Source organism: Ascidia mentula, chromosome 3 (genome assembly GCF_947561715.1).
Source record: "Ascidia mentula chromosome 3, kaAscMent1.1, whole genome shotgun sequence".
Lineage (NCBI taxonomy): Eukaryota > Metazoa > Chordata > Ascidiacea > Phlebobranchia > Ascidiidae > Ascidia > Ascidia mentula.
The window spans coordinates 9,219,832-9,230,734 of record NC_138568.1 but is presented as its reverse complement, the minus strand read 5'-3'; the positions used below and the strand labels follow the sequence as shown (position 1 = coordinate 9,230,734).

Genomic DNA, 10,903 nt, shown 5'->3' with positions numbered 1-10,903 from the left:
CCGCGAAACTGTCATTCCCACTATGTACTCACAACCAGCTTTTCGGGCTATCTCGTCTTCTAAATCAGCGATCTTAAAGTACTTCGTTAGCCACAAACCGGAGTATTCTGGATCGGTCGCTCCCAAGCCTTGCATCATAAACTTATTAGCGTCCAGAGCCTCAAAAAGGTCTCTTTCCAGATAGCGGGCAAACCTCATCACTGGCTCGTAACCCTTCATCCCGGCCGCAATTTCGCTGTCAGTTGGTTTTGGATTAAGCGAGTTTTTTTCATGAATACTGTTCAATGACATGCTTACTAATTGCTTGGTTCCTTTGTGAAAAAGTCCGAACGATGCGTTGTCTTTGATTTTAATTGCAGCTCGCACTTTGTCACGATCGCCGACGTCTTCCCTTGTTATTTTAAAGATATTCCTCATCGGATTACGCATGGTGTAAAACTTTTCCAAAAATTCGACAACTTGTGGAAGATCGTTCTTAGTTAGAAGCCTGCATTCAATTTCCTTCGCAGCCTTAGCCTGGCGTCAAAGTCAGCTTTTCTTAGCGATTTTGTAACATTCATTTTTAGGCAAAAAATTTATCCGCTTACTTTGGTATGTGACCTAAATAACAAAACTATTAAAATAAAGATATAGTCTTCCTTGTATTGCTAAATCATTCAAGGCAGAATTTTACAATAAATTACATACTTACAGCATATTAATCGTGCCTTCACTATAGCCGCCCAATACAAACTTGGTCGATAACTGACACAGCACAACAAAATCGCATTGTTGGATTGCCCCAAAGCTGGTCACACGACCGGTTTGCCTCAGTCCAAGTATCCACCTGGTATATCGCCATTATGTTGGACAACAGAGCTTGGTTAATGGTTAACTTCTTGTCCGCAAACATTTATGTCTCAGTGCTTCATTTTTGTTTACACTGCAGATGTGGAGTCTGGCTCGTTGCAGCACGGCTGTTTGCTCACTCTCCTTTACTTCGATATACTTGCAATGAGACTTCAACTGCCAAACACCGATATGCATAACCGTTCAACTAACAGCAGGGAAACCTTTCCTCCTTTCCTTACCGCCTTTCCTTATCACCCGCGGAATTATGTAGTCTCGCCCTGACGCGACCAAGAATGAAAAAATGTAGACACACGCTATTTCAAATCGCAATCACCTGAAATAAGAAGACTCTGCAATGTAACAATCAACGTGTGGTGGTTAGTGCGTTCGAAACTGCTAAATTAATAAATAAAACTTGTCACAACAACAACACTAGCAAGTAAAAGAATGAAAATTTGGAGAACCGACTTTAAACGAAACGCTTCACAAAAGTGGCAACATACCATGAAATGATGAAAATGTGGAAAACGCGGAAAATGCAAGATTGTGTTGTGCAACCGAGGCTATCAAGGATATCCGTTACAGATGTATAACAATGCTGCTATACCTTTTAAAGACACAGTTTTCAGAAGACGTATTGGACAAAATCACCACAACAGATCATTATTTGCAATATAAGATTCAGTGCAAAGCTCATCTTCTCACTGCTGTGGTAATATCACGTTTGATTACATCATACAACAACTGCAGTCACGCTGAATCGATCACGTGAGACGAATACTTGGTCGGGTGAGGATTTGTAAACAACACTTGCGGCAGGAAATATCTATTAATGTTTCCTGACTGTTTCTCCACACAACCCCAAAAACACAGACGGAACGAAGGATTACACTGAGTTTGAGCTCTCCTGCGTAACTGAAACTCCATTATGAAAACGCTTTGTAATCCTTCCACCCCAATTACTACAGTAACTAGTTGCTTGTTCCTCGCTCTTCCAGTTAGTAGTTTGGTGTCTCGTTTACTCGCTCGGCCATGCAGTCACAAACGTGTTTGGTCACATAATTACCCGCCTGAAATCGCAATGTGCTTAATCGGTAGAAATTTGGGCCTAATTAGCACAGGGTCGTGAGTTCAAATCTCAACGGTAGACTGGTTTTTCAGATCTTGCTCCGGCTTATCGAAAAAAAAGTGACTGAACAAGCTTGGCTGCAGTGCCTGGGCTGCCAAGCCTGTGAACCTTATTGGTAAAACATATACAGGAAGTATGCATATGTTATTAACAACATGCTTTCAGCGCGTTGGGATGTTTGCATCGACATTCATTGAAAAATATGTTTAAATGTTGTATCTTTCAGCAAATGTCTTCCCAACTCCGCTGTAACATTTGATTACTGATTAAAAAAACGCACAAGAACGTTAAAATGTCCTTGCGCTGTCCATTGATGAGGAACTGGATTTTTACATATACAATGTAGTAACCTTTTTTCCGGGAACATTGTTGCGATTGATAAGATTGTTTGTTGAAAATCATCTTAACATGCAGAGATAATTCCTTAACACCTGCCAGGACAAAATTATCGGTTTTGTCTTTTACACACGAGTAAATTGTTTGTTTTTTTGCTATTTTTTGTCCAAAGTCAGTTAGTGTGCAAAAAAAAATCAACGGTCGTCTTAGCATGGTCATATGCAACTGTTAAAGCAGAGTCTGAATGAATTCCCATGCGTATGTGTCGCAACTCCACATCAGCAAACACTTTTACTTCAGGAAATTCAAATGCACTTTGGTTCAATGTAAACAAGTTTCGTGAATGTAAATCAGAAGATATTTGACGCAAGACTCATTTCCACAATGTATTTTTTTGAGATTTTTGCCTAAAATCAGTAATTTGAAGAAAAAACTCCAATAGTCGTCATTATATGCAACGTCAGAATTACGGTTTTTAAAGGCTGCTTGAATAAACCAGCAATAACATTTCATTATGCAATGGCAAAACAGACTGGCTCCGTTACTTTGTAAAACGTTTGAGTAAACGTGGAGTTACTGCCGCATGTCAACAGAAAATAGAAGCATCTGTTTGGGCAAGAACTGATTCACTGCATGGTGTAAGATTACATCCGGTAAAAGTCTAATGAAAGCATCCTTTGGTTTGAGACAAAACAACGACCAGTGAGGACCTTTAGTATGCATTGTTTTAATCGAATAAATGTGACAACTATTTTTATTCCACTAGTTGCCACTAGAATTAGCGCATTGGACGTTATGCTTGTGAGCATATTTAGAAAGTTGTACTGTGTTTTGAGGTTTACCATTTTAAGTAGTTTAAATACAACTTCCAATAATTTTTACAATTTTAATATTTTTTACTTGATTATTGATTTGCAAGAAAATTGCTGATGTGAAATCTGAACAATTGTCCAGAAATGAACGAAGGCAATAAACGACGTCATTCATTCGATTCCGTGACATACAACGTTTCCATACAGGTAACGTTCACTAAAAAAGTGGTAATGAAGAGAAACCCATGCATTTGGTAATCGTTTACAATTATATATGTTTGTCAGCCGACTTCTAGCTTTGGTTTACCTTTCTGAAATATACGCTCCAATTTGCATCAAACATAGAATTATTTATTTGCATAACTACCGCTTTCGTTTAGACCAGCGACGCGTCTGCAGAAGCAGGTACCCAGTCCACCGTCGCGATTGAACTGATTGGCGAGGACGGTTCGTCAACCGATTGGCACAACCTTGACAATTTTTGGACACAAAATTTCGAGCGCGGTCAAGTAGAACACTTCAAAATCACCTCTTCCGACATTGGCCCTCCCATAATAGTGCGACTCAGTAAGGAAGGGTTGGAAAAAGAGCTTTGTTGTTTTTTGATACCTGCAAAAAGTTATACATATATATAAATACCATTTGTGTGACAGAGCTCGACCACAGGAGGGGTTTAGACCAATGGTTGTGCGACCGAATCGTTGTTAAGACTAAAAGTAGTCGCGTCGAGTTTCCCGTTTACGATTGGATCGAGGATTTAGTGGAAGTAACGAGGGGCGAAGGTTGGTTGTGATAAGCAATTATTTTTCCTATTCAAGTCGTGTGTCAGTATTGGTTTGGTTTTAGCCCAACCAGTATTTTGCACCAATTTCGTATAAACTACAAAAAAACTTACCAATTACCAAAAAAGCGGAGTGGTTTAATGTTTGTCTCGAAACCAGACTCAACTAATTTTTTTTGTTATGGTGTAGGGTTCGAGTTTCAAAACTAAATTCCATTTCGCTTTTTCACGCATACTGTGAGGTTTCGTAAACTGAAAAGGTATAAAACATTTGCACAAAAATGTTTCATACTGTGGTGTCACAAAGACAAAGACACCTATACTGCTTACCGTCTTAACGGTTTTCAACAGCTCAACTACCCCAGAAGGTCACAAACGCCTATGTTAAATCCCTTCGACGAAACGAAGTAAACCAAAATAAGGTGACCTTTGCGTGGTCACTGCGACCCACAAAGAATAACCTCGCTTGGGGGATGAATAGAGTGCTTGAGGCGACTACATATGACGATCTTCCAAAGTTATTCAAGAGGGAAGAGATACGGGAGAGCGGGTTGAAGAAAATACGCTTAAACGCACTAATCCAGGCATACGCACATAGAATTTCCTGTGAGTAACCCTTGCAGTAACTTTTATTCAATTTAATTTGTTGTTTTTCCAATTGACAATTTTCTTCCAGAGCAAAAGTTTCATAAAAAAAAGAATACACAACATTAAACATTGTTCCAAACCATAGTCTTCCAGACATTAACTTAAATGTTTTAACAACGTGAAGTTCCGAAACAGATCAAGGTTGAGGCAATTTATAAACTTTTTAACTAGAAATTGTTTTTGTAGCTGTTGGCCTAGGATTGAACAAGCTGGAAGATTACCACAGACTTTACAAATGTCACTTCGTTGAACAGTCTGATCACGACGCATTAGAAGGGTATGCATTTCTCATTCTTTTTTAGGTGTTCAAGTAAAATAATAACGAAGATACAAGAGAGTCAAAATATCTTTCCTTCCAGGTGGGATACGGATGAATTTATGGGGCGCAACACTTTGAACGGGATCAGTCCTTCTTCCTTTTATCGATGCAGGGAGTTACCCTTTGGTTTCAGTGTCACTAATGACGATTTGTGCGGATTGCTTAGAAACGGAAGGACTTTAGAAGACGAAATGAAGGTGTGACTCGAAGTCGTTAAACATGACCTTGGTAGATTGCATAAGTCACAAATAACCTCAAATAGCAAAACATAAAACCTGAAAGTTTCTAATGCTTGGATTTAAAATTAATTCCAATCAGGCCGGTCGCGTTTATGTTGCCGACTATCGGAAGTACCTCGAGGGAATTTCCCGCAATCACGATTTCGAAGGGCGTCCCATATACTGTGCTGATGCCCAGTGTCTGTTCTACGTGCGTGCGGACAAGCACTTCGTTCCAATTGCTATTCAGTTGGTGCCAAATGACCGCAGCCATCTTTTTACCGCATCTGACAGCAAATGGGACTGGCTTTCGGCGAAGATGTATTTCAAATGCGCCGAAACCACGTATCATCAGGTACAATGCATAGACTTGTCACTATAACGTGATTTAAAAAAACAAACAAACAAAGGTAATGCTAATAATAAATTTTGTTTCCTTGGCGCCAAAGGAGACAGTTAATGTATGCTTTTAAAAATGTTTTCCTGGCTGTGTTCAGTATAATTTCATTTTATTGCATCAAAAATTAATTTTTGGCTAGATCTTCCATTTATGTTGACATTTAGGATTCCTTGTTACGGTGACAAAATATTCTAAATATGCATAACGACATAATTTTTTATCGAGACACAAGTAAAACATGTTTATGCGACGAGATTCCAATAACGTGTCCTATGTTTGCAGTGGATAGTGCACTTTTTGAAAACACACGGCGTCATGGAGACTGTGGGCATCGCCCTGTTTCGTTGCCTGCCAAAAGCCCACCCTGTCTACAAATTGCTGAGAAACCTTGTTACCAACACAGCCGTAATCAATCTGGAAGCTCGGCAGAATCTAATTCCACCGTCAGGCAGGGCACAAAAAGCTTCTGGAATCTGTAAGTACGAGGTTAATGTAGGCCACTTTCAAAGTTAAATGCTGCAATGAATTAAAAAGGCATTGTTGACAAAAGGTATAAGATATAAGGTTGACTATTGGAGAATAGTTCTGGCTCTATAAACAATTCTGCATGGTTTTCAAAAACTTTCCTTTATTTCTAAACACATGTATTTAGCCTAAGTAGTGTATTTAATTTGGGTCAAGTTTTTGAAAAGCAAATTTATGAAAAAGGGTTGAGAAATTAACTTAATTGTGTGCATCAAACAGCGGCGTCGGAAATGGTGCGAAAGATTTACAAAGAGTTTTTTAACTTCGAGGATTTGGTTATTCCCAAGTTGTTGAAGAAATTGGGTAAGACTTAAAACAGCGTAACAACTACGAAAACTTGATTTATTCTTCAACTGGGACAAAACTTAGGTTTGGACGATCCAGAACTTCTTCCAAACTATCATTACCGCGATGACACATTGGAACTGTGGGAAATCACGAGAAAGTTCGTCAATGGTGTTCTGAGTATTTATTACAAGTGCGACAAGGTAGGCAAAAGAAACATTAGATATTACGTTATACGGCTATGTCAAAGACGTGGTCTAAACAAACCAATGCTTTAAGGATGTGGAAGAAGACTATGAATTGCAGGACTGGTGGAGGGATGTTGTTGATGAGGGTATTGCTTGGCAAGATGGTAACAGGAGAGGATTTCCGGAGCGAATTGGGACGTATAACGAGTTGGTAATGGAAAAGAGTGTTTGTTTCAAATGATATTCCGTACACTAACAAGCTGTATCAATTTAACAAATAAATGTGTAAATGTTGGCGTCACAACCAAGTATAACTTACATCTTTTGTGAGTTAACATTTTTTGAAAAGACGTTTTAAAGATTTTCAACTAAAAATTCTGTTTTCGAAGCTTGATGTCTGTCTTACCCTAATGTATACAAGCACGGCACAACACGCTGCAGTCAACTTCGGCCAGTTCGACACTTACAAATTCATTCCCAACGCAACAGGAGGCATGATGCTACCACCGCCCAAAAAAGGCGAGGTAACATGAATTCATACGTGCACACAAACAACACCTACGTTACTATTTTCACGTTCAGTTTCGCTTGAATTTTAATGCAGAAAGTATACAATGGAAAATTTTAACGAACTTTATGTTGTAACGATGAATACAACTGTCGCAGACCAAAAGGGTAATAATATGTTCAATTTCCTTTCGATTAGGGTTCGTTGCAAAGGATCATGCTGGCCCTTCCAGGAGTAAGAGTAAGCGGGGTACTGATTGCCTTTGCTTACGTTCTTTCCACATATCCCGCTAATGAGGTGAGTTACCTTTCACAAAAATTAAACATTTTATTAGTTCGTTAAAAAAGGCGTCAATGTAAGACAAACTTCTTCAGTCGACAAATTTGTTTAGAACACAAACAATTACATGGCAAAAAAAGTACAGGAAATGTTACAATCATGTCGTTTCTCCTGTAAGCAATGGTGATAATATGTCTTGAGTGAGCTGCATTCAGAGACCTAATAAGTCGAAAGCATTTAAAACGTGTTGCTTCTTTACTCAGCGCGCCTGTATTTGAATTATTTACGTTTATTCTGATAAACTTGTTGAAATATAGCGAATTTGTGCAGGTATACCTCGGTGAATTTCCTCAGCGTCAGTTTATTGATAATGAAACTCTTCGGCATCAGAGTGAATTCAAAGCCGACCTTGAAAAGTTCTCGGAAAAGATCAAGGAGCGTAATTCCAAACTAGATCACCCTTATACTTACCTCCTGCCAGAAAGAATTCCCTTTGGCATCACCATATGACATACCTCCAACTTTATTGCACGCACTTTTAAAAGTTACAATTATTGTTTTATCAGTTGCATTTTGTGTGTGGAATTAGTAGACCTATATGCAGAATTCCATTTTGCTTGGGCGTAATTTTTAATATACCCAAAGAAGTATTTTGTTAGTTATTCATGTAAACGCAGATTCGTTTTTGCGAATAATATTTCCGCTTCATCGTAACTGAATTTTGATATTTTGCACAACCGTCAATTGGACGTTATGAACCGAGCACATTATATGTCTGAAGAAGTGTGTGGGTTCTGTTGTCTGGCTGGTGAAGGTTGTTAATGTTAGTGGGTGATACACACGTCGTGTTGCGTTTTGTGGTTAAAGAGTAAACTTCTGTGTTACGTGATGATCAGGAGTATTCACTATAAATATAGTACGTATTAAACACCGACGTGATCAAATGGCTGTATTACCACGTAGCCAATGTTTAAGTCAGTAAATAGATGCTTTTTAATGCTGCTTCAGTCCTGGGCACAAAATACAGTTATTTTTACGTGTAGATCCTTTAAATTAAACACTTTAGCTAAACGCAAGTGTTGAAGAAAATCCACAAACAGGAAATCGACCCAAGCGCCGCGGCTGTATTATGAACCTAAATCTTCAACAGCATGGTTTGATGAACAGTTGTAAAACGGCCCTCGTTGTTGCGATGTTAGCGAGCGTTGAGCGCCTTGTAAGCACACTATTGAACTTACTTACAATGAATAATACCGGAAGGAACGGTGATTGGTAGCAATCAATCAGCCAGCGCAGCGCAGCCTCATGCTTGTTTTGACTATAGTGACTGATTAAATGCTTGCGTATCTTTGTCATTGTCGTGTTGAAATTCAGTATTTCTACAAACTTGATTTTACTTTAGTGTGTTTGTTTCGTGTTTTTTTCTGGTTCTTGCTAAATTACATTCCTGAGACGACAGAGTTACTTGCAAACCAAAATCATGTGTTTTTTGGGTACAAACGTGTTGCTATGAATAGGAAAGTCAAAGCTAATGCTCACCCTTGTTAAGCAAACGATTCGAACACTACTGTGCTCATTATCGGTGCTGTGAACCAACTGATTGCTCGGCAACTGTATAAAAGTGTTGAGAGAAGGTACATCACAGTACAATTTTCGCATGGCAGACAAATGATGATAATAGTTCAATTGCATTATGACACAAGAGGTCTTGTTTTAACGCTGCAATCTTCCTACAACATGCTATATTTTGTACATATTGCAAGTTTTAAGACATGGTCCCAACATGCTTGTTTTTATTCTGTGGTGTTGTATGATGTTGTTTTAAAATTTATGGATCAAAATATAGCACCATACGACTTATGTCAGTTTCGAGCAAAAAGAGTACTTAACTCAAATGATCAACCATGTTTGCTTCGCTTTATTAAGCCAGGCATTAATTACGGGAGACCAGGTTCTCATATCTGGGCGAAAACCAGTAATCAACCGTGACTGGATTACGACTTCCACGGCAATGATCTGCGAGTGAACAATAATGGGAGAAGTATTCGTGCGCTTTGTAGGGTATGAATGAGCACAATATAAACAAAATATAACTGTACGATATGGTCTCGAAAAAAGAAACGTTGTATTGCCATCAATTATGGACCGCCTCGTGAAAGGCAGCTTTATATGGGATTTGTCGGCTTTACTGGTCACAGACGTTTGACTTACTAATGGCAGAGTGTCGGCTTAGTTACAAATCGTTTATCTTCCTGCTGGGTGTTTTTGTAATGAGGGTTATAGTGAAAAATAAAGGAACCCAATATTAGTTGCACTGTTTCAAATACTTTTGCCATATAAGCGTTTTTGTTCTTGTATCAGCGAAATTTTTGTGCTTTTGTCAACTTGGGCCATTTGCTTGTGTAGGTATTATGCTGGTTAAAACATTTTTTGTTGCAACAAACACCCTTCTCAAAATCGGAGACATACATGGTTTACTTTGCATGTGGTTTGTGATGAATTTAAATCTGTATACGCGCTGGACTTTGCAAGTGCAACATTTGCATCAAATACAGTGAGTTGCGCACAGATGCCCAATGTTTCGACCTGTAAGGTCTCATCAGCAGCCTGGTGTGACTACATACAATCTTGCCGGCCAGCTAAATATAAATTGCTCAAAGAGTGTTTCCGTTGCAAGTGTGCCAGATGTGCATATATTCTGCTTAACGTACTGCATGTCCTGCTGACATATTTGTGCACACGATTTTTCGTGTCACGACCGCAATCACTCATCTTCACTCGGCCCGTGATTCAGCGTGCAGACATAAGAAATGGACCAGAAAAATGGCTACGATTTTCCATGTCCATCGGCACGTAGGCACAATCTTCGGCCACGTATGTAAGACATGGGATTTAGGTCTTTTATTGCCGTCAATGTACCGTAACATTATTTTGCTCCCTGTATGATTCTCGATTTGCGACATATCTTTCGCTTGGGCGAGGTTTTGACTCGATTGAACCTCTGTCGATCGTTTGCGTTACTGTCTCAAGAATACCAACTTAAACTATAGAAATACTAACTCTGATTGTAACCTAAGGAATATGAAACTGTGACTTGTTTTTGTGCTGTAAGGCAACATCAATGCACTTCACGTTTTTCTACCGGCCGTGACTTCTACTTTTGTTGTGGTCAATTTAAGTATACGTCGTATAACAGTAACCCGTGTGTTATAATTATGCAATTAGTGTGCGTTATTTATAGCGACACAGCTATCATATAAAAAATTACTAAAATATTGAGCCCAAAAACTAGTTTTGGATATTTTTACTGCATTGAGGACACCAACCAACCACTAACAAATGATATCGCTTTCAACAGTAAACAAATACGCCAACGAAGGACAAGAAATGTCTTACTTCTTAACGTGGTAAAGCGGAAACACAATTGTTTACGCCGTAGTGACGCTCTGCGGCACGACTTGAAACAACGATATGTTTTGGTTTACGAATCCGCTCAGAAACGTTAGTCACGCCGGATGACCCACGCGATAGCATGTAATTTGACGATTAGTAATACCACAGAACTGTACGTGTATGAGGTCAGCAGGTAGCAACAAATCATGAAAGTTTACATACTACCAGATAACAAGTGCAGCACCACTGAT

At 39.0% G+C, this 10,903-nt stretch overlaps 1 protein-coding gene across 1 annotated transcript; it reads left to right on the top strand.

Moving 5' to 3' along the window:
• Positions 1–3,249: 3,249 nt before the first annotated feature.
• LOC145895225 (allene oxide synthase-lipoxygenase protein-like) lies at positions 3,250–7,769 on the top strand. The gene is made up of 14 exons (XM_082983997.1): positions 3,250–3,315; positions 3,489–3,675; positions 3,762–3,890; positions 4,241–4,495; positions 4,724–4,814; positions 4,897–5,053; positions 5,175–5,429; positions 5,757–5,949; positions 6,219–6,302; positions 6,369–6,487; positions 6,564–6,683; positions 6,862–6,996; positions 7,179–7,277; positions 7,590–7,769. Exons 1-14 carry the CDS (start codon positions 3,253–3,255, stop codon positions 7,767–7,769), a joined length of 2,067 nt encoding a protein of 688 aa, XP_082840123.1. The 5' UTR covers positions 3,250–3,252.
• Positions 7,770–10,903: the final 3,134 nt, after the last annotated feature.

Coding starts and splice junctions, on each gene's coding strand:
- LOC145895225 (XM_082983997.1), top strand. CDS start 3,253: ATGAACGAAGGCAATAAACGACGTCATTCATTCGATTCCGTGACATAC. Junction 3,676..3,761: donor TCCCATAATAGTGCGACTCA/GTAAGGAAGGGT, acceptor TTTGTGTGACAG/AGCTCGACCACAGGAGGGGT. Junction 6,997..7,178: donor CACCGCCCAAAAAAGGCGAG/GTAACATGAATT, acceptor CCTTTCGATTAG/GGTTCGTTGCAAAGGATCAT.